Consider the following 24476-nt stretch of genomic DNA (forward strand, 5'->3'; position numbering starts at 1 on the left):
ATCACAGTACTCACCAACCTACCACTGAAGAAGGTGTTGCACAAGCCAGACATCTTCGGGCGATTGATTGCTTGGGCGATAGAGTTGAATAAACATGACATCAGGTTCCAACCAAGGACGACCATCAAAGGCCAAGCTTTGGCGGATTTCGTCGCTGAATGCACTTTATCCGAGATCGATCCAGAAGCAGAAGAACCAGAGGAGCATGATCGAGGATCGTGGGAGATGTATGTGGATGGTTCGAGTAATGCAGCCGGAAGTGGGGCTGGCTTCATATTCACCAGCCTCGAAGGATTTTGAATCCAGTATGCTCTCCGATTCACCTTCCCAGCATCAAATAATGAAGCAGAGTACAAAGCATTACTAGCTGGACTCCGGGTGGCCAAGGCCATTCAAGTCACACACTTATCCATCCGTAGTGATTCCCAACTTGTAGTGAACAAGGTGAATGGAGAGTATGACGCAAAGGTCGAGCGAATGGCATCATATCTAGCACGTGCTCGAGCATTGATCGGGGAGTTCGTGAAGTTTAGTTTCCCAGTATCAAGAACGCCACAGTCGATGCCCTGTCCAAGCTAGCTAATGATGAGCTCCAAAACCTGGCCAGTGCCGTCTACATCGAAGTACTACATGAGTCAACATATCAGGAGAAACAGGTCAATGAGATTGAGGAGGGGCCTAGCTGGATGGACCCTATACTCAACTACCTATAAAATGACGTCTTACGAGAAGACAAGCTCGAAGCAAGGAAGATAAGGATGAGAGCTACAAAGTACACTGTCCTGGAAGGCGTACTTTATAAGAGGGGGGTCACAACACCACTACTCCGGTGCCTAGGACCCAAGGGAGCCAAGTACGCCCTGATAGAGGTCCATGAAGGAATATACGAAAGCCACATGGGAGGGCAAGCTCTAGCCTACAAAATCCTTTGCCAGGGACTCTACTGGCCAAGAATGTAAGAAGAATTATACAGTATGCCAAGACTTGCGAGCAATGTCAATTGTCCGCCCCAGTACCCCATTTACCCGCCACCAAATTGACATTAATCCTCAACCCCATTCCCTTTGCCATATGGGGAGTGGACATCCTAGGCGATTTCACAACAACATGAGGGAACCGCAAGTACTTGGTAGTTGCCATAGACTACTTCACCAAATGGGTCGAGGCAAAACCATTGGCCAAAATAACAGAGAATGAAATGGAGAAGTTCGTCCGTGACGACGCCATCTACAAGTTCGAGGTACCAAGGATACTAGTCTCAGACAATGGGAAGCAGTTCAACAACCCCAAGTTCAGAGCCTTCTAGCAAAGCTACAACATTGGCTATCAGCCTGTTTCGGTAGCCTACCCACAGGCCAATGGTCAGGTGGAGGTGACAAACAGAACATTGCTAGATGGAAGCAAGAAGAGGCTAGAAGGAGCCAAAGGGAAGTGAGTCGAGGAACTACCAAGTGTCCTATGGGCATACCGAACCACAGTAAGGACACCCACAGGAGAAAGCCCATTCCGCCTAGCGTATGGCACAGAGGCACTGGCATCAGTAGAGGTCCTCGCCATGTCCCACAGGGTACTGTACTTCAATGAGCATACTTACAACGACGAACTCCGAGCAAACCTGGACTTCTTAGATGAGGTCCGTGAGAAGCCACTCCTAAGGAACGTGGCATATCAGCGGCAAACAACCAAGTACTATAACGCTAGAGTTAGAGAGAGGCTATTCCACTAGGGAGACCTAGTCCTACGACGGGCAAGTGCATCACAACCACGAAAATAGGGAAAGCTGTCGGTCAATTGGGAAGGACCTTATATAGTTTCCAAGCATATACGCCCAGGGACCTACCGCTTTAAAACTCCTGAGGGCAAGAAGATAGATTGCACCTGGAACTCAGAACACCTAAAGAAGTATTACCAGTAAGAGGAGCACAGTAGCAGTAGCATAGTCGGCTGTCAGCCACGGTACACAGTAAGTCACATTACAATTATAATTTTCAAGGATAATTTGAAATTTTATATTAGGATACATTCATCTACTCTACCCATCGATCGAATCACCGCCAAAACACCAAGGCGCAATGTCACCAAGGTCCGTAGACCACCAAGGCGCAATGCCACTAAGGTCCATAGACCACCAAGGTCTGTAGACCACCAAGGCGCAATGCCACCAAGGTCCGTAGACCGCCAAGACTCAAAGCCACGAAGGTCTGTAGACCACCAAGGTGCAATGCCACCAAGGCGCAATGCCACCAATGTCTGCTGACCACCAAGGCGCAATGCCACCAAGGTCTCTGGACCACCAAGGCACAAGGCCACCAAGGTTGAATGACTACCAAGGCCTATCGGCCACATACGAGGGATGAGGAACAACACCCAAAAGGGAGACTACTTACTTGGGCGGTACTTCCCCAACGTCAAGCCGCCGACCCGGGAGAATGGAAAGCGAGCTGCAACGATCAACAAGTGAACCCATAAGGGCCGTAGACGACAGGCCATGGACATGGGCGAGGTTCGAGGTTTGAGGTCGAGGTCCGAGGACGAGGTTTGAGGTCCAAGGTCCGAGGTCGAAGTTCGCGAGGGGTCGAGATCAAGGTTTGAGTAAAGACGTGTCTATGGCTAAAGACCAATTCGACTCAATACCAAAAAAAAAATTTCTACCACAGCCTAAGGCCGTAGGCGACAGGCCATGGGCAAGGACGAGGTTCGAGGTTCGAAGCCTGAGGTTCAAGGTTGAAGTTCGAGGCCCGAGGTCCGAGGTCAAAGTTCGAGTAAAGATGTATCTATGGCTAAAGACCAATTCGACTCAATACAAAAAAAAAAAATAATAAATAATAATAATAAAAGAGAGCAAATATTTTATATACCAGAGAAGGACATGCATGGACCAACGGAGATGGGCGTGGACAAGCCAAACAGGCGCGGACAAGCCAATGGGCATGGAGCCAATGGGCGTGGATGCCGGATGAGCGCGAAAGTCGGATGGGCGCGACGATCGCCAATGGCCGTGGACAAGAGAGCACGGCCAAGAGGCCACAGTCAAAGGGCCATGGGCACCATCAATGGGCGTCGACTCTTAAGAGAGAGAGAGAAGAAAGAGAGTGAAAAAAAAGATCCATCAAGGGGCCACGGCCTTTGGGTGTCAACCCCTTGGGCGAGGAGACAAAGAGAGAAGAGAGAGAAGAAAGAGTGAAAAAAATATCAGAATCCATCAATGGGCGCCGCCCAACAGTAAAGGAGAAGAGAAAGAAGAGAGAGAAGAGAGAAAAAGTAGGAGAGAGAAAAGAAGAAAAAGTAAGAGAGAAGAAAGAAAAAAAAGGGGGTCTTTGGCCATGGCCAAGGACCGCAGTCGACAGGTGCCAACGGGTAAGGACAATGGAGCGGCGCCAACGGGCGAGGACAGTAGAGCAACGCCAATGGGCGCAGACAGTAGAGCGGCGCCAATGGGCACAGATAGTCGAGTGGCGCCAACGAGCGTGGAAGGACGGACGGGTACGGACAATGGAACGGCGCCAACGGGCGCAGACAGGCCAGCGGCGCCAACAGGTGCGGAGGAGTACAGACAGGGCCGAGATACGAGCAAAGGACGTGAGATAGAGGCACGGGCCGACACGGGGGCAAAGAGGCGACAAGCTCATGACCGAGACCGCGAACAGGATCAAGATCAAGAGTAAACAACACTAAGTAGGCCAAGGCTGGGCAAGCCACCAGGAAGGCCAAGGGCTAATAGCCAAGAAAGGAAGAGACTAGAGGAGAGAAAGGGAGACAAAGCTTCAAAACAAAAATGAAAAAGTTACTCTCTTGAACATTCTGACCCAAGAGAGTGGGGGGAAAATGATAAACCCAAGTTCACACCGACCAATCCGAGGCTGTCACGTGTCTGGCCCAAGGAGGTGGACCATATCGGGGCCAAGAGAAGACCAAGCATGGCGCCTACCCCCGACGCCCACAGGCGTGAACCCCCTTGGGCACGACCACCCTTGGATGCCAACCCCCCTGGGGGCATGGACCTCCCTTGGGCGCCAACCCCTTGGGGCGTGGACCTCCCTTGGGCGCCAACCCCCCTTGGGGTGTTGACCCTTATGCATACCACTGCCACCATCTACAAGACGCACACCGTCTCTAGGACTCTGGAATACCACATATCATCTGTACAGTCCCAGGCGGACACAAACACCAGGCACCTCATCTGACAACGTATCAGTGTCTATATGCTAAGTACATCAGCCCTACAAGGACATTACCACCTGTAGGAGACAACCAATCAAGGAAGAACCCTGCTACCTAGGGACTCTATCAACTACGAGGACTACTCGCCATCAACCTGGACTCTCCACACCGCCACATTCCACTATAAAAGGGAAGGTATTCTACCCCATCAACCCATCTTGAATTCTATTCATTCATCTGTTTGCTCAGAGAGATCTAACTTAGGCATCGGAGAGTCCTAGGCCGGAACTACACCGGTTCTCCTTTGTCACCCAGGTTCTTTTGTAGGTTACGACACTCGAAAGGACCCTCAAACGATTTCCTGATGCAACACAGGGAGTGCATGCATAATTTTCCCTTTAAGGATAGAACATCAACATCATCGATGCATTCACATATAATGAGAAGAAAACTTAAAATTTCACTTTTTCCCAAATAAGATCTGTAAGCCAAAAATCCTTTATTCTTAACTTTGAAACAAACTTAAAAGTTTTTATATGAAAAAACACATCAATGAACCATAAAAGAACTCTTGGTTGCATTTATAGGTGGTTTCTCCTATAAAATAAGTATAGAGCTAAGAAATGCAATACCAATACAACATCAGTCCCTCACACCTTTGAATTAGCTGTGAGACCTCATTATTATAATGCCAGTTCACACAAGTTTCTGCATTAATTTGTTCTGATATCTGACCACTTACATGGATTTAATCTTTAATAGGTTTCTGTTGAAGACTTGAGATAGCTTCTTATAATTGAAGGAAGAAGTATACTAGTTCAGCTTCATGCAATCCTATCAACTGGTATCTCTGTGTCACGCACTCTATCCATAGCTTTTTCTGCCTGAACCAAACATTAAAAAGAAATAAAAAAACAAATCCAATGTAAATATATAACAAGAACAAGTGATTAACTATAGCTATTCAAGCTAATTAAGCAAGGTAAAATTAGATTACTTCTTTGTTCCAATTGGTTCGAATGGTTAGGATTAGAAAAGCAAGCACTTGCACAAAGAGTGCACATACAATCCCCAACCAAAGACCCTGTTTAAAAGACATTAACAAACAGAATAACTTGTCATTACATGAATGAAAGAAAAGAAAGAGAGAAGGAAAGAAAAAAGAAAAAAGCTAATGGATGCGAACAAGTACCTTTCCACCAAGATGTAAGATAAAAGCAGAGATAATTGCGATAGGAATTCCAATAAGGTAATATGCTCCAATATTGATGTAAACTGCTGTCTTCTGCCATCCACTTCCTCTTATAATGCCTTGAATTAAGAGAAGCTTAGTTATTAACTAGAAATCAATAAGAGTTCCAATTTTATGGCTCATGTTATATCCAGAATATTTTATATTGAGGCTCATTGATCTGTTTTCAACTAAAAACCACGTAAAAGGAAATGTATTTTTGGATGAATGAAAATTATATTCAATGAAGCAAAAGAATCTTTCCCCCAAAAAAAAAAAGAAGAGAAAGAACAAGAATAGAAGGAGAGAACTCAGATAACAAAACAAAGGACAACCCTACAACCAAATCAAGCCCAAACTACCAATCACCTGAATATTAAATTGACCTTTTTCCCATTAGGATTGTAAAGAGGAATGGGAGGAATCACCCATCTCTCGCTTTGATTCTTCAAAATAAAGGAAGGATTCTTCTGATCTAGAATGATACCATTGAACCTAGTAAAGTAAAAAGAAATTTACAAGGTTTTAATCTTGAAATAAATTGTTCGGAGTTATAGAATTATAGTCCAAAGTCAGTTTGTTCAGGTGCCCTCGATGCCTTCATATACTTGAGGAGCTCTCTCCACCTAAAGCCTTAATGTTTCCTTTGTGTGTTTTTCTATGTTAATTCTTTTCCTCGTGTGTCTTTCTACATATACTACATCATCTCACTCGCCTACTTGAAGAGCTCTCTCCACCTAATGCCTTAAAGTTTTGGGTTGGACCCTCCAACACAAGCAGAAGCCCAAGAGGAAAGATCTGAATGAAGAGTTCAAACCTGTAAGCGCACACTGATATCCATCCAAGAAAATGGTAACTGCCAGCAATGGGATTATGTCTGCGACGTGTCTTGCTACCCTTTCTTCATTGCTAAACAGGTAACCCCAATATTCACGTAACAGGAACATGGCTAGACCAAGCAATGTACCATCTACAGTTGCCATGAGTAGAACAGAATGTACAGCTAAACGTGCAACTTGTGGCCTCCCAGCACCCAATTCATTGGAAACCCTTGTGCTACATGGAATTGAATGAGAAAAAACCAGCTAATATATTACGGATCTGATTGATCATAAACACTAGGCATTGGAATTTGAGAGTATTCAAATGAACTAACCTTGCAGTGCTACTAAGACCAAATGAGATATTGAATGTCAAAAAACATGTGTTGAGGCTGAGAACATATATGGATGATAAGAAGTTATTAGAATTAAGAACAAATATGTTAGAAATCCAGTTCTTTGATTTTGTACAAATTAAGGCTATGTTTGGTATGCATTCTAGGTTGATTTCGCATTCGGACGATAAAAACAATTATTTTATCATTCAAGAATGCGCAATCAAACTAGAATGCATTCCAAGAATGCATACCAAACGCAGTCTAAGTTTTAATTGCCACATTCTTAACTGGGCTTGGATTGGGATTTTCATTGCATGTGCCTAGCTAGGGTTGGCAATTGCTTACTTTGTTTTGGGGGAGTGGGGGGAGGGTGGACCTTGGAGCAATGGTAAGATTGCTCCATTGTGACCAAATGGTCACAGGTGCGAGTCAAGAAACAGCCTCTCCATGAAGCAGGGGTAAGACTGCACTGCATACACTATGAATCTCTTCAAGGCCCGTAGTGGCGGGACCCTCATTTATTGGGTACATCTTTTTTTTTTTTTCGAGGGGGAGGGAGAGAGAGAGAGAGAGAGTTTGTATTGGGAGAGATTTCTTGCTAATCTTGTTAGAAAACTAATGAATATATCTATCATAGCATGTGAATGAATCTACAAAATAAGTTCTTTCTTTAAAATTAAGTAATTTTCAATTTCAACGAGACTCACATTATTGATAGTGTTGATGTTTCTAGTTGTGGGTCAGGAAGAAGACCAGACATAAGAACCAATGTCTCAAATGACCAATACTCTATGCTGTTTGAGTCATCAAAGCATGAAAAATGTCAACTAACTTATTAAAATGCAATGAACAACTATTAGCATTCTAAAGAGATCACATAAGTAAATTTCTCTTAGTGCATTCATTTGGACTAAACAAAAGGCATGAAGTAAATTATAGAATGTAAAAAGCTATTCTTTAAGGTTTCGTTTGGTTGAAAGGGAAATTAAAGGGAAGGGAAGTAAAAATTTTCAAACTTTAAGAAAAAAAAACTTTTGTAATAATTACCCCACATGAATATTATACACTAACTCAAAATCATTTCACATTTGGTTATTAAAATTTCACTTTAATTTGCATTCAAATTCCCTTAGTTTGAAAAGTAAATTAAAAATTACATCTAAAAAAATATACTAAATATGGTGAGAAATTTAAGTAGCTTATATAATCATGTTGAATAATGAATACAAAATTACTTTTTTTAGGTTTGAAAATTTTCACTTTCCTTCCCTTTAATTTTCCTTGCAACCAAACATAGCCTAAAAAAGCTATCTCATTTAGTTTTGAAGCATGAAATAGTTGGCCATTCTACAGAACTACACATTCCATATGTTTATTTTTTATAATATACTTCCTGGCTCCATTTATTCCGGTATAAAAATGGGGAAAAATAATTTTTTTTCTATAAAATAATAGTTTTCATTGTTTGTTTTAACATAAAATTCCAAAAAAAAAAAAGGCATTGAAAAATGCAAGATAATTTTACATGGAGAAAACTTTTCATGAAAAATTTGCTCGAAAAATTTACTACAAAACAAATACGCCTTACACAAAAATTTCACATTCTTTATCTTACTTCCAGCCATTTTAGGGCAAAACAAATGGAGCCTACTGCAAAAATCCAAGACAAACTCAAAATAAAAATGTGATGAGCAGAAAATTGTTGCTTACCAGACCATTAAAGTTGAAGGAATACCAAGCCTCAAGAAATCAAGGATATTGTGTAAGGCTTCCCTTGAACAACCAGTCCAAGTTGACTTACAAGCAGTAGAGAACTTAACATAAATTGCCATCAGTAACACACAAATCCAATAAGAGAGCCCATTTGCCAAAGCAGCACCTCTATTACCAAGTCCAGATTTGAAAACTAGAAACCAACAAATTGGAAAGTGTAGTAAAACTGTAATTCCTGAGATTATCATCGTTGGAAAAACAATGTTTTGTGCTTGAAAGAACTTGTTGAGACATTGAAGGATTCCAAAAGCAAAAACTGTAGGTATGAAGTAATAAACAAAAAGTCCAGCTGCTTCAGATATATCTGGATCTTGCCCTAAACTTATAAGTATATGGGCTGTGTTAGACCAAAGATAAGCTACAGGAATACATAAAAGTAAAAGAACAAACATTCCTCTCTGCATATGTATTCCAAGCATATGATATTGTTTTGCTCCATAAGATTGACCACATAAGGTATCTAATGCACTTCCCATTCCTGTCTATTCAGTTTTAAAAAAAAAAAAAAAAAAAAAAAAAAAAATAGATTATTAGTCTAAGGAAGATCATATCACAAAAGCAATTTTATTAATTAAACAAAAATTAAGAAGTTCTTTAATTATATATACCATTAAGTTGAAACCAGTGACTGAAGCAAAGGAAGTGCCTAGAGAAGCACTAGCTAAAGCTAACTCTCCAAGGTGACCAACAAACATGATTGAGATCAGTTGTAAACAGAACTGTAAGAAACAAACACATGTCAAAGGCCCTGCTAACCATAATTGGTTCTTTATCTCCTTTACAATCTCTGATCTTCTAATGTAGTTATCACCTCCAGTTCCATTAATCAGAGGTGTTTCAAGACTTGTAGGCTCTTCTTCAGCTCTTTCCGTTATTTTATTTGTTTCAATTCCAATCTCTTCACTGGAAAGATTCAACATTTCCCTTTCCCCTCTCTCGTTCTCTTTTCTCCACTCACACACACACAAACACAAACACACACACAGAGAGTGAAGAAGAGTGAGAGAGAGCGAGAGAGAGAGACACAGTTTTGTGAAGAAGTTTTGATAATTAATGTGTGTGGCTAGGTATGCATGGGTCCAATGGAAAACGACAAGCAAGTGAAATGGGGTCCACGCAGGGATGGACTGATGCAATTGAGTCCGTCCAATTCATTTCAATCTAACCAATCAAATTAACCAATTGAGATTGCAATTGTGTAGACTGACAAACCTAGCTGGGCTTCCAGAGTGTTCGAGCTGATGAGAGGGCCTCTCATGACTCATAACTCAGAATAAGTATTTTAAAAATATATAGGAAACCGTGCCCCCACTTAGCCTTTAGCAAAAATAAATAAAAAATCCACCCCACTTTTATGCTGTCGGCTTAGATCTCCATTGTAACCACACGTTCTGCGTACCTCCTCACTTGCGATTTTGGGATAGATCCAAAGCTGGGGATATGATTGCAACATTTCCTTGCTGCTCTACTGATAGTACACTGCCATCCCTCAATAATAAGCTAGCTGCGTTTATCTTCTAGTCCCTTCTCATGACAACTCGATATGATCGACTTTTGGTTAAAGTAGATTATATCAGCCGACTGTCTGCCCAAGCAAACTCAGATTATATAAAGAATAGTGTCTACAGAGGTAAATCTATCTTTTTACTGCTTTTACCCGTTACTCACTCATATTAACTTCTACCTAAGCCCTGACTAATCTTAATATTTGCATAATTCGCAGTTTCGCACCGTGCCTTATCTCCAACAGGTCTCATCTCCAATAGTTTTTGTATATCCGGACTCATTCATCTCTCTCTCTCTCTGTCTCTCTAACATTGCAAATTCTATGTAAAAGGGGTAAATCACTCACCTCACATTTGTCCATTGTAGCATGCAAAGACAATGCATGGAAGAAGAAGATAGAGGGTAGCGGCCATTGACAACACGTTTCAAATGAGAAAGTCTTGGACGGTGCATCCCAAAGGAAAAAAAAATGAGAGCCTATTAGGTGGGCATTTAATGGATAGAGATAGAACTGATAAATGATGCACAGCTTCATTTCCTTTGCTATAAATAGGAAGAGGGGATTGAACCAAATGACAAGTGTTAGGAATTTTTCAAATTATGACGAGTGGACTTAATTAATTATCGGGTCGATCATTGATGGGGATCAAAAAATACAAGGGCTAACGTGGCTTGCTACTATTTATTGAGATAGACTGGACCGGCCTGGCCCATTGTGGAAGTGGATTAGGGTTTTGAGGAGTATTATAAATACTAATGATGGGTCCCTGCAGTCACTATTCTCTTTTCTCTTTTCTCCACAAGAAAAGAAACTCTGTGGGAGAGTCTAGGAGACTGTAGAAGATCTCCACCGCGGTTGTCTGAGATTATTCGAAGACTTGCATTGACTATCTGACGGATCGTTGCTGCTATTGGATGCGTTCTTATCTGTTCTTTATCAGCACAAGTGGGTGCCAGGTACACTTTATTTCCCTGTTACTTTTAGATTCAATCGTATTCTAGATATCTGTATAATGATGGATTTGGGTTTTACAAAACCCTTCATCGATCTAACAAGTGGTATCAAAGCCGACCATACAGACCTAGGATCGATTGATTGTCAGTTTAAGAACATGAATCGAGGTTTTTTACGACGGAAATATGGATTTTTGACTGAATTTTTGGCAAAATCGTACGTTTTGGCCGCTGTCGGATTTTTTCACTGGCAAAAATCAAAAATTTTTATATGAATGCGTAGTGCTCGTCGAGACTATCGTGGCGACATGTGGATCGTCACCGTCGGGCGCCGACATGCACCAGCCAAAGGTGCGAGTGAGATCCACGCTCCGACGACGATTATTCAAAAAAAAAAAATCGTAGCGATTCTGACGTCATAGGGTTGACGTTAGCAGTTGCTTTCGGGTCAAGTTTGACCCGATCAACCGAGACTCAGCCAAAGATTCCTAACCCGATCAACGTCAACTCGACCTGAGACTCGAGGGTTGACCCGGGCGACCCGGTTGGGTGAACCGATGGTCCAATTCAGCTAAATCAAGTTCGGCCCTGTTTGGGTTGTTTCGCCTCATTTTTAATTGGTTCAAACCGGTTCAGTTCGATCTTAAAACAAAAACAAAGGGGAAAATGATCAGAAAACTTTAAATGGACAGTGTGGGTTCGTTTGGATGAATTTTGAGATGCGATTTTTTCTGGTGTGTTTGTTTTTTTGTGCTCTTCGTTTTGATATGCAATTCGGTATATTTTAGATAAACAGAGACTATGGTTTTGATAGTTTTTACGTTTTCCAACTATCTTGGGAACAGAATCAACTGTTTGTATTTCGGAATAGTTCTAGAACGTTTTTATTGTTTCAAAAGCTGTTTTTCTTGTTTTGGAATGCCGTTTTGATTGGATTCTTTCCTGGGATGCCCCATTTTACTTGTATTTTTCAAGGTCGACGTTTTGGGTATCTTGTTTGAATATTTTGTTGAATTTATGGGACTTGTTAATGATGATTGTGTCACATTCGAGTAACGTATGGACGAGTGAAGCATCTGATTGGGCTTCGATTGGTCTTGTTTCGTTTGTAATTTTAAGACCTACCTACTGGTACCTGATTTTGGGAAAATTAATACTTTCAGGGACTTGTTTTGGACGATTATGCTACTTTGAGCATATTTTGACTATTTTGGGTTGACCATTGCCACTTGGACGATGAATGTGCATGTCACAACACATTATGGACGATCAATGTGTTTACTTCCACATATATTATTGCATATCAGGTTGAGGAATTATGAGAGGGTAAAATGGTGATCCACTAAAGTGGCCCATTAAATCCTTTTATGGTTCTGTCAAGGCAACGGAATAGGTGACATTAGCCCAAAGGCGATGTTGCCAAAGTTTTGACGAGGTGATATGCACATGGATTGGAAGGGATAGTGGTCTAAGGGTTCCAGTTGCCCAAAGGTGCTGGGATTTCTGAAAACTACTGATCTTTTCACAAAAAGGCAGTGTGTCCATCCAAAGATAGTGTACTCAAAGAATTTGGGATGCGTGGTCTAGGGATTTTCTTACCGCCCAAAGGTGAATGAGAATTTCCAAAAATCATTGACATCTCGCGGTATTTGCAGTGCAATAAATCATTATAAAATTGAGGTACATAATCTAGGGGTTTCTCTATCACCCAAAGGTGGAGGGAGATTTTTAAAAGTTGTTGCTATCTCGCGGTACTTGCGGTACAATAAAGACATGTGTATTTTGATCCGAAAGGGCAAGAATACAATATTGTGAAGAAGTATTGTTGATTGATATTTATCATCTTGATTGTATGCATACATATATTTGGTGTGTTGCTGATAAATGTATATAACCACTGATTTTATGATGATATGTTGATGCATGTTTGAATGATGAATGGACATGCGATGGTTAAAGAACATGTTGATTTGTGCGATATAGAAACCTTTAATATTTTGATGTTTTACTTCTATATGTTGATGAAAACGTTATGTTATTGATGAATGATAACTTATTATGATAGATGAAATAATAAGTGAATAATTATGGTAACTGGCGGTTAACCAAAGTGCATAATGAACCATGAACGAAATAATCCATCAATGAGAATTGAAATGATGAAAGATTATGTTAAAACCAATTTGTAACCTATGGGGTATAACTGGCCTTGAGCCATTTGACGGAAGCTACTTCGGTGGCATGGATTGAAAATGTATCAATAATATGGAATGATGAGGCTAAACATTAAAATAAAATAAGGATTAATGAAAGGAATGACTGAGCAAATTAAAAATCATGAAGAACATATTAAAAGAAATTGATGCACTTAACAAACTATGATTATACCCTTGAGGGAATTGATATCTAATTATGCAGAAGAAAGAATATTGAGAATGGTGACTTGACTGAGAACAAAAGAAGTAATCAGTTCGAGTAGTTTAATGGTTTTGATTGCATTGTGTAGAATTTGTGGTTTGAATTCTGATTTTCAATCTTGGTCGATTTAGTTTGTTCGATTATCTTGATCAGTGGGAGTACTTCTTTACATGATTGATCTGTTTGTAGATTGAGAGTTCTTCTTATTTCATTGATATGCATGTTGAGTGGGAGAACTTAAATATATGTGTTTCGTTTCGATTATGATGCTTCCGCTTGGTGTGATGAATAGCATTTACATGCATGCATATGAATAATGTGTTGAAGGCCATTTTGGTCTAAGGATGTTCAATTGGTGATAAACCAAGTCATTCGATTACCAACGAATATGACGATGTTCAAAGGTAATCTATGAGATGCTCATGATATGTTCGAGGACCCATAAGGAATGATGATGATATTTATGTGATCACAGACGTGTACGACATTCTTTGTACAAAATTATCTCAAGGCTGTTCATGTTAGTAAGTAAATCTTTGTTTGTAGCTGACAGAAAGTGATATACCGTATGTTGAGGTGTATTTTCTGTTGTTGCTCAACATCGATATATTTGCTAACTGGATCAAGGTTTAGTAGTGTAAGTACCGTGGTCCTCGGGACGAGGGTTCCTCAGCCTTATGGTGACAAGGATTGGATTCGATGAATCACGGCGTATCGTTCCGATATATCATCATGGGGGTTGGGATCATGCTTTATAAAGAAATGGAGTCGCCACCTAGGATTAGGGCCTAGGACCCAATGGGTGTAGCCCCATCCGGGGTTAGCGGAAAGGGCTACGTGATTCCATATGGTCGGTCGAGATTCAAGGTAAGTAGTCGTTACGAGGGTGGGAAGGTGTTAGGGACCCACCTCGCCCGGATAAACCGGTCTTTCTACTAGATCTTGGTTTTTGAATATTCTCCTTGATAATATATCTTATACTATCATGTAAGGCTAAATTATGATACACTAATCCTCGACAAAGGAAGAGAAAATCATCTATTATGTACACTAAACGAGTCGCTTTAATTGTCTACATTATGCCAAAAATAATGAAAGGGAAAGAGACAGACACTGTCTAAAAATGCAAGAAATAAATGAAAGCGCACCGAGGGCAAAATATGTGATGTCCCACGGCTCTGTGGAGACGGACGATCGGCTTGTCTCTCTCTTATCGGACAGAATGAGGCTATACGAGATGAGTTTTGTCACTCGACTTGAGCAGAGTAACGGCTATATAAGAGATTCTCGTTATCCGTATACGTACGAATAACGGTAAAGTGGGGTTTTTCGTTATCCGTACACCGACGGTATAACAATACCCAAGAGCGAGAATCGCTCTATGCTTGGATGGATAATCGAAGGATCTACCCAAGTCGAAGAACTCCACTCACTCACATACTCAAGAGGGAAAGACAGAGGAAAAGAGGGTGAAAAGGGGGCAAAACAAGCTCGGAGGGTCTCCTTACCCGAGAAAAGCTTGAGAAATGAGGGGGAGACCCTCCTATTTATAGGAGGGGTCCCCTCTCTCTCTGGCTAGATAAGTCCTCCACGGCGTCGTGGAGATGTCCACGGCGCCGTAGGTGACGTCAGCAGGCTGATGTCACACCCCTTCATGGCGTCGTGAAAATCCGGTACACATCCCCACGGTGCCGTGGGAAGGCGCCCACGGTGCCGTGGGAAGGCATCCACGGCGTCGTGGGAAGAGTCCACGGCGTCGTGGGAGCGCAGTGCCATTTTTCCTTATTTTTTGGGTTTTTGGCTCCCTTCGACTCTTCACGGACCGCCGTGGTGGGGAGGGTGAGCAGACCTCCTTCATTTGATAAAAGGGTCTTATAAGTCATTTTAGGGATGTTAGGGTGATTTGGTTTATATGTAGGGACAAGAGTCCTTCTTGAGAGAGATACCGATGTCTGTCCGTGTCCTGTTGTCATCATCGCCGGGGGGTGACAAAATTCAATGTCTACAAGTAGCATTATTGTTGTATTGAGATTCCATGGCTACATCTGATAATGATGACCTTATATTTAATCTAGCCCAAGTGGGAGATTGTTAGGAATTTTTCAAATTACGACGAGTGGGCTTATCGGGTCGATCATTGATGAGGATCAAGAAATACAAGGGCTGATGTGGCTTGCTACTATTTATTGAGATGGACTGGACCGGCCTGGCCTATTGTGGAAGTGGGTTAGGGTTTTGGGGAGTATTATAAATATACTAATGATGGGGTCTATGCAGTCACTATTCTCTTTTCTCTTTTCTCCACAAGAAAGGGAACTCTGTGGGAGAGTCTAGGAGACTGTAGAAGATCCCCATCGTGGTTATCCGAGATTATTCGAGGACTTGCATTGATTATCTGACGGATCGTTGCTGCTATTGGATGCGTTCTTATCTGTTCTTCATCAGCACACGTAGGTGCCAGGTACACTTTATTTCTCTGTTGTTTTTAGATTTAATCGTATTCTAGATATCTGTATGGGGATGGATTTGGGTTTTACAAAACCCTTCATCGATCTAACAAGAAGCTCATCGGCTACAGCAAATCGAAGCAAAGAATTACATAGAATTCTTGTAATATTTCTGTTTAAGAGATAGGAAGAATTCAGGGGGGTGTATTTGGGCTTTGGGTTTGTGTGAGAGAGTATTCTTGTATTCTCAGTTGTTCAATAGTGAAATCATCTCGCCGTCTTCACCCTTTGGATGTAGGCTAAAAGTCGAACCACGTAAATCCTTGTGTTTCTTGTGTGTGTTTATTTTTACGTCATTTTCTCGTGCCATTAAGACTCACACTTAGTAGGCAAATTCTTGAAATCCTGGTATTATTCACAACAAACTAGTATCAAAGCTGCTATCTACCGGTGTCTTGTTACGATGGCTGCACACGTCTCAGCTGCTAAGTATGAGATCAAGAAATTTGATGGGCGAAACAGCTTCAGCTTGTGGCGTATTAAAATGAAAGCTTTGCTTGTTACACAAGGGCTGTACAAGGCCTTAGAGGGTAAAGAAAAATTACCTGCAAGTATGGCAGAAGCAGACAAGGAAGACTTGCTGGCAAAGGCTCACAATGCTTTACAATTGAGCTTGACGGACGAGGTGTTGCGAGAAGTTGCAGACGAAGAGACGGCTTTCGGTCTATAGAAAAATTGGAGAAGTTATACCTGCACAAATCTCTCACAAACCGACCTAATTACCTAAAGCAGCGGTTATACACCCTGCGGATGAAAGAAGGTACACAAATAAATGAGCACCTTGATGAGTTCAATAAAATCATTATGGACTTGAAAAATATTGATATTAAAATTAGTGATGAGGACCAAGCCTTGATTGTACTATGTTCTCTACCTCCCAAATACGACCATTTCGTTGATACTCTACTCTATGGACAGGATACTCTTTCTATGGAGGATGTTAAAGCCTCCTTGAACTCTCAGGAGTTGAGAAAGAGAGCATCTGAAATTGGAGTAGAAAATCAGGCAGAGGGTCTGGTTGTGAGAGGTAGAGACAAAGCAAGAGGTTCAAGAAACAGAGGTCGCTCAAAATCTAAGTCCAGAAAAATTAAGTGTTACCACTGTCACAAAGAAGGGCACTTCAGAAAAGACTGTCCAGAGAGAAAAGATAAAGGAGATAAAGGTAAAACCTCTACAAATGTTGAAGCAACTATCGTAGAGGAGAATTCTGATATTACAGAAAATGTCTTGTCCGTGACCTCCGACCGTTCAAAAAATGAATGGATTTTTGATTCAGCTTATTCCTTTCACATATGTCCCAAGAAAGATTGGTTTACCACCTATCAATCAACCGATGGTGGCACTGTCTTGATGGGAAACGATATGGCTTGCAAAATTATTGGTGTAGAAACAATTCGAATCAAGATGCATGATAACGTTGTAAGGACTTTGATAGACGTGCGACATGCTCCAGAATTGAAGAAGAATCTCTTATGTTTGGGAACTCTCGACTCCAAAGGCTACACATATTCATCTGTAGGTGGAGTTCTCAAAGTTTGCAAGGGTGCTCTGGTCGTGATGAAGGGGCAACTGATCAATGGCCTCTACCACCTTTAAGGTAACACTGTATCAGGTACTGCATCAGTTTCTGAGTCAAGAAACTCCAAAAGTGATACCACTCAGCTATGGCATACGCAGCTTGGGCATATGAGTGAATGGGGCATGACGATTCTGAGCAAACGAGGTTTGTTGTGCGGTCAGAATACTGGAAAGTTGGACTTCTGTGAGCATTCTGTCTTTGCTAAGTAGTGCAGAGTCAAATTCAGCACGGCGGACCACAAGACCAAAGGTACAATAGATTACACCCACTCAGACCTTTGGCCGGGGTCCCGCTCCTATACAATCAAAGGGTGACTATTGATATCTCTTGACCTTTATCGATGACTTTTCAAGAAAGGTCTGGGTGTATTTATTGAAGCACAAAAATGATGTCTTTGTCAACTTCAAGCAATGGAAGGCATTGATCGAGAAGCAAACTGGGAAGAAAATAAAGCGCCTGAGAACCGACAACGGCATGGAATTTTGTGAAAATAAGTTCAACGAGTTTTGCAAGAATGAAGGCATAATGAGACACCACACTATTGTAAAAACACCACAACAAAATGAGTTGCAGAATGGATGAATAGAACTCTCTTAGAGAGGGAGCATTGCATGCTGTCAAACGCTGGTCTCTCTAAGGACTTTTGGGCTGAAGCAGTTAACACTGCTTGTTATTTGGTTAATAGGTCTCCATCAACTGCTATCGAGTGCAAGACCCCTGAAGAAATATGGTCTACTACTCCTGCTGATTACTCTACTTTGAGAGTGTTTGGTTGCCATGCATATGCTCATGTGAATGATGGTAAACTTGAGCCGAGGGCACGAAAATGCATATTCCTAGGCTATACATCAGGTATGAAAGGATATAGGTTGTGGTGCACCGATCCTAAGTCACCTGGGTTTCTTATCAGCAGAGATGTAAAATTTGATGAGTCTGCGATGCTACACCAGCAAAAGGAAGAGTCTATCAATGCAGGAAAATACCACGGTGTTAGTAAAAGGGTGGAGTTAGAAGTTGAAACTCCAGACGATTCACAGCCCATCCAGGAGAAAGCAAAAGAAGAGGAAGAATAGTACACTATTGCCACTGGTAGACAAAAATGACAAATCAGGCAACCTCGGAGGTATGCAGATTTTGTTGCTTATGCATTATCTGTTGCTGAGAACGTAGAAGAGCCTTTCACGTATCAGCAGGCTATCACGGGTTCTGAGTCTGCCCAGTGGACTGTTGCCATGATTGAGGAGATTGAATCTCTTTACAAGAATCATACTTGGGAGTTGGTGAAACGACCCAAAAGCCAAAAGATTGTTGGGTGCAAATGGGTCTTCAAGAAGAAAGAGGGAACTCTAGGGGTTGAAGATGCAAGGTTTAAAGCACGCTTAGTGGTAAAGGGCTTTACTCAGAAGGAAGGTGCAAATGGGTCTTCAAGAAGAAAGAGGGAACTCCAGGGGTTGAAGATGCAAGGTTTAAAGCACGCTTAGTAGCGAAGGGCTATACTCAGAAGGAAGGTGTCGACTTCAACAAAGTATTCTCACTTGTCATGAAACATAGTTCTATTCGCATGTTGCTAGCATTGGTTGCTCTGTTTGACTTAGAGCTTGAACAGCTCGATGTCAAGACAGCCTTCCTACATGGAGAGTTGGATGAGCAGATTTATATGCAGTAGCCAGAGGGGTTTACTAATCAAGGAAAAGAAGATCATGTTTGCTTGTTGAAGAAATCTTTGTATGGCCTAAAGCAGTCTCCTAGACAATGGTACAAGCGGTTCGACACTTTCATGATCGAACACGGATACTCAAGGAGTGAGTATGATAACTGTGTTTATCACAAGAAGCTCTTAGATGGATCTTTTGTGTACTTATTATTGTATGTTGATGACATGTTAATTGTTTCCAAGAACATGTCAGAAATTAAAAAGTTGAAGACTCAATTGAATAGTGAGTTTGAGATGAAAGACCTGGGAGCAGCCAAGAAAATTCTGGGTATGGAGATTCACAGAGATCGATAAGCAGGCAGACTGTACTTATCTCAGAAGAAGTACACTGAGAAGGTGCTCGATTAATTCAATATGTAGAGTTCGAAGCCCATAAGTACCCCACTTGCTACTCATTTTAAGCTTTCAGGTGAATTATCACCTCAGACTGAAAAGGAGGAGGAACACATGTCTTGTGTTCCTTATGCTAGTGTTGATGGCAGTATAATGTATGCCATGGTGTGCACTTGATCGGACATTTCACAAGCTGTCAGCATTGTCAGTAGATATATGGGACATCCTGGTAAGGTACATTGGCAGGCAGTGAAATGGATATTGCGCTACTTGAAGGGTACTACAGATATTGGCTTAGTATATGATAGGAATAATGATTCCAGCGGACATGTAATTGGTTTTTTTGATTCTGATTATGTTGGAGATCTAGATAGAAGAAGATCTCTAACAGGTTATGTTTTCACTTTCTCTGGTTGTGCCATTAGTTGGAAGGCAACATTACAATCTGTAGTTGCCTTGTCTACAACAGAAGTTGAGTACATGGCTGCAATAGAGGCAGTGAAAGAAGTTTTGTGGCTTAGAGATTTGATTGGTAATCTGGGCTTGCAATAGGATCAGACTGTTGTGTATTGTGACAGTTAGAGTGCCATACATTTGACCAAAAATCAGATGTATCATGAAAGAACCAAGCATATTAATGTTAGAGTTCATTTCATTTGAGATATAATCTCTCAAGGAGGAATCACGGTGAAGAAGATTCCAATGGCAGAAAATCCAATAGATATGATGACCAAGCATATTCTAGTAGGCAAGTTCAAGCATTGCTTGGACTTGATCGGTGTCAGTATCACGTGAGAGCCCCATTGGGGGCTGAGGTGGAGATAGCTAGAGAAGATAAACTTTCGAGCATGAGAGAATTCAAGCTAAGGTGGAGAATTGTTGTTATGTCTTGAATAAAGTAGCCAAAGTCAACAATGGCTACTGAGTTATTTAGATGGAGACAAATGTGTCTCTCCTACATTAATGAAGGAGTGGTTGGCATCCATCATTGTTGAAAAAGGTAACATTGCAAATTCTAAGTTAAAGGAGTAAATCACTCACCTCACACTTGTCCATTGTAGCATTCAGAGACAATACATGGAAGAAGAAGATACAGGGCACCGGCCATTAACAACACATTCCAAATGAGAAAGTCTTGGACGGTGCATCCCAAAGGAGAAAAAAATGAGAGCCTATTAGGTGGGCATTTAATGGATGGAGATAGAACTGATACATGATGCACAATTCCATTTCCTTTGATATAAATAGGAAGAGGGTATTGAACCAAATGACAAGCTCATTGGGTACAGCAAACCGAAGCAAAGAATTACATAGAATTCTTGTAATATTTCTATTTGAGAAATAGGAAGAATTCAGGGGGTGTATTTGAGCTTTGGATTTGTGTGAGAGAGTGTTCTTGTATTCTCAGTTGTTCAATAGTGAAATCATATGTTCGTCTTCACCCGTGGATGTAGGCTAAAAGCCGAACCACGTAAATCCCTGTGTTTCTTGTGTGTGTTTATTTTTGAGTCATTTTCTCGTGCCATTAAGACCCGCACTTAGTAGGCGATTTCCGCGAAATCCTGGTATTATTAACAACAGATAGCATCTCATATCACAATATGGATCAGAGCATACTGACCATTCAGTTTGGTAGTCAAACCCACCACCATACAGACCATCTTGTCATTGGCAGTCTATCTAGTAGCTCGATGTTCGTAACATCTTTTTTCACAACCTTCTTGATGAGGAGGTCTATATGACTCAACTTCCAAGATTTGTTGATCCTATATATCTTGATCATGTGTGTCATCTCCAAAGTCTCTATATGGCCTTAAGCAGACACTGTAGGCATGGTTCTACTATCTTTCTCAAATTTTGCTCTAGTATGACTTCACCGCCTCCAAAACATAACCATCCTTATTTTTCTACATCCAAGATCAGATTCGCCTTTATGTGCTTGTCTACGTTGATGATATTTTGGAACACCTTGGCAGTGAGTTTTCCCTCAAAGATTTGGAACCCCTACACTTTTTTTTGGGTATCATCGCCACTTCTCATGCTTTTGACTTACTCCTCACTCAAAGTCACTACATCACCTATCTACTTACTATGGTTGGAATGTCTAATTACAAACCGATTCACACCCTTGTATCTATTTCTACATCGCCAAGTGAGCAAGGGGGTGCTTTGTTCGATGATCCCACCAAATACAAATCAATTTTGGGGGCTCTACAATATCTCACACTCACTTGATCGAAACATTCCATTTGTCGTGAACCCTAGCTGCCAGTTTATGCACTCCCCGATTCATGATCACTAGGGGCTCTCGTCAAACTTATCCTGTGTTATCTACAATACACGTCCCATGGCTTTCTTCTTGAGTGGTCTTCTTCTCTCACTCTTCAAGCACTTACTGATGCAAATTGGGCTGGTTCCTCTACTGATCGTCGTTCAATAGGGAGCTTTGCCATTTTCTTAGGCAATAATCTTGTTTCATAGTCCTCTCGCAAGCAACGTATTGTGGCAAAGCTCTAGCAGATGCTTCTACTGGGCTCACTTGATTGTAATAACTACTTGGTGAACTTGGATATCCAACACGCCAAACCCCAAATTAAAACAATGAAAATTTTCATGTGTGTTACGTTTTACAAGTGAATCAGATATAGAGATGACGATTAGGGTTGTTGTTTCTATTATTATATAATTTTAAAACTACTAAATATAGGAAGGACTAAAATTCATTCTCCCCTGACCGTGGTAGCGCAACTCCATGAGCCGCCAAAGCTATAAGGATCCTCACACGCAGGTTAATATCTCCATGTTATGCATTTAACGCCTGAAATTAACGGAATGGACTTAAATGTCTTTAGTTTGAAAAGTAAAGTTATACATTGGAATTTTGAGGAAAATTAATTCATCCATTTCTGTATCCATCCCCTATTTAATACCCTAACCTCTGTTTTTCCATTTTTTATAAATCAAGTTCTGATTGTTCATCAATAGGTTATGGTGCGGCTGTTGAGTTGGGCCCTCTTCGTGTTAAAAAAATGGAGTTGGACTTGAGTACAATATATGTATGCTTGGAATAAAGGCTTAGTACTTTCTCATTATCACAATTATTTCTTTCATTTTGTCCTTACAGAATTACAGACTCCCAATTTACCCAAAAAAAAAAAAAATAGAGACTCTCAAATCAGGGTTTTTCTTCCAAATTCGTATTGGGAGAATGTTTTCTGTGTGGACACAGGGGTCACGCCCACACATAATAGGTGCCGGAATGATGGCCATGCCCCCATGTATGGTGAAAATTCTGCCCCCTTTTGTACCATTGCATGCGTTTTCATTGGCTAGTGTGCGCGGCATGCCCCCTCCATCCCACCTAGAAAACAACACCCCATCTTTTATAATGTGGATTTATCAGCCAAGAAACTTCAAATTAAAATTAGATGGAATTTTCTTTTTCTTTTGATGATGCAGAAACAAATTTGTTATTCGTGGAATCTTCGGTGGGAATTGGGTTCTCATACACCAACACCAGTTCTGATCTCACCAAATTAGATGATTGTTTTGTAGGTAATTATTAAAATGAAAAACCAACAAAGTGTTAATTTCTTCTTGCTTTTACATTTTTTTGGAGAGGCCATCTCTGTTAAAGGTCTCAATAATGACCCATCTGAAAGAATATGCTAGAACAAAGGAACAGGGCTGGTTCGCCTCTTCGCCGGAGATAGGGATGATGAGGTTTGGAAAAACAATTGGTTTGTTAAGAGTATAGGGTGAAAGGGTAATAAAGTCAATTAATGTCCAAAGTAAAGTCCACTTCATCACTTAACGTCTACTTCCTAAGGACAGTTACTTTTATGTTTTCTTTAAAAGGGGGTGTACAAGGTGGTTTTTTGAAACATCGGGTTTATTATTATTTTAATTAAAGTATGGGGAGTATATGCATAATTTTCCCTTTAAGGATAGAGCAACAACATCATCGATGCATTCGCATGTAATGAGAAGAAAACTTAAAATTTCACTTTTTCCCAAATAAGATCTATAAGCCAAAAATCCTGTATTCTTAACTTTGAAACAAACTTGAAAGTTTTTATATGAAAAGACCAAGGTTTTAAAACTCGGGTTTCAACAAGGTTTCGACCAGCCAGAAATTGAGTTCATCTCGATTTCGACCATATCTCGGTCGAAACCTGGGATTTTTTCCTATTGATGGGGAAACCAAGGTTTCGACCCTAAAACAAGGTTTTTTAAGCCTGATTTTTTGCAGGTTGCCTATTTTTCACATTTTAAACACAATCCATGAATCACATTGACAAAAAAATCACTAGAAATAGTACTTGTAGTTATTGACCCAAGTTTACTAACGTACACGCAGATACGATACAAACACTACAATGGTATTAAAATTTTATAATTTGTTCATATAATTATAAAGTACTTGAACCCTGAATAATACATTGAATCCAAATAAAACATTAAAATGCCCCTCTTCGAATTCCATGTGGAGTTTTTTGGTGGGTCTAATCTATAAGCAACGTACCATTGAAGATTGCGAAGCCGTTGTTGGGTTTTGGGCCTCATTAACACAAGTATTTTTTAATTGGGCCCATAAAAGTTATTAACCCACTCTAGTTAGTCAGGGGCATAACTGACCTAACGCATTGTGGGGATGTGATTAGGGTCAGGGAATATGCTATATATTCAACCCAAGGTCCCCACGTCCGTCATTCTGATTATTCTATTATTCCTACTCACGGGAGAGAAAGGTGAAAGGCTGTGGAAGGCTTTTGGGGAGAAGTTCAAGCTTGGGGATCGACTACAAGTTTCAACCAAAAAGGTATCAATCTATCTCTCCTTTATTTATTTGTTTTTCATACCTGTGTAGGATCATTGTTTAGAGATCAAGGTACTGCTTTGAATCTCACAAGTGGCATCAGAGCCAACCTACATAGATTTGGAAACAGATTTAATTTTTTAAAAAATTTTGGGTTTTGAATCGTCCTTGTCCGGCCACTGCCAACAGTCTCCGGCCACCAAAATCCAAATATTTTTGTATGGAATGGTAGGGGAAGATGAGACGAACACGACGGTATAAGCCGTTTCACCGAAATCGTCCTGACGCGCCGGCACGTGCCGCCAAAAAAAAAATGTGAATC

At 40.9% G+C, this 24476-nt stretch overlaps 1 protein-coding gene across 1 annotated transcript in view; it reads right to left on the reverse strand.

The window, feature by feature from the left end:
- Positions 1 to 4956: 4956 nt before the first annotated feature.
- The window catches only part of LOC122650873 (protein DETOXIFICATION 16-like), a 32800-nt gene continuing 13280 nt past the window's right edge, over positions 4957 to 24476 (reverse strand). The window contains exons 7-8 of the mRNA XM_043844243.1: positions 5159 to 5245; positions 4957 to 5045 (exon numbers count right to left, since the gene is read on the reverse strand). Coding sequence (XP_043700178.1) covers positions 4986 to 5045; positions 5159 to 5245 — 147 coding nt within the window. The 3' untranslated portion in view covers positions 4957 to 4985. The remainder of the gene's footprint in view (positions 5046 to 5158; positions 5246 to 24476) is intronic.

This window comes from Telopea speciosissima, chromosome 2, assembly GCF_018873765.1.
Source record: "Telopea speciosissima isolate NSW1024214 ecotype Mountain lineage chromosome 2, Tspe_v1, whole genome shotgun sequence".
Taxonomy (NCBI): domain Eukaryota; kingdom Viridiplantae; phylum Streptophyta; class Magnoliopsida; order Proteales; family Proteaceae; genus Telopea; species Telopea speciosissima.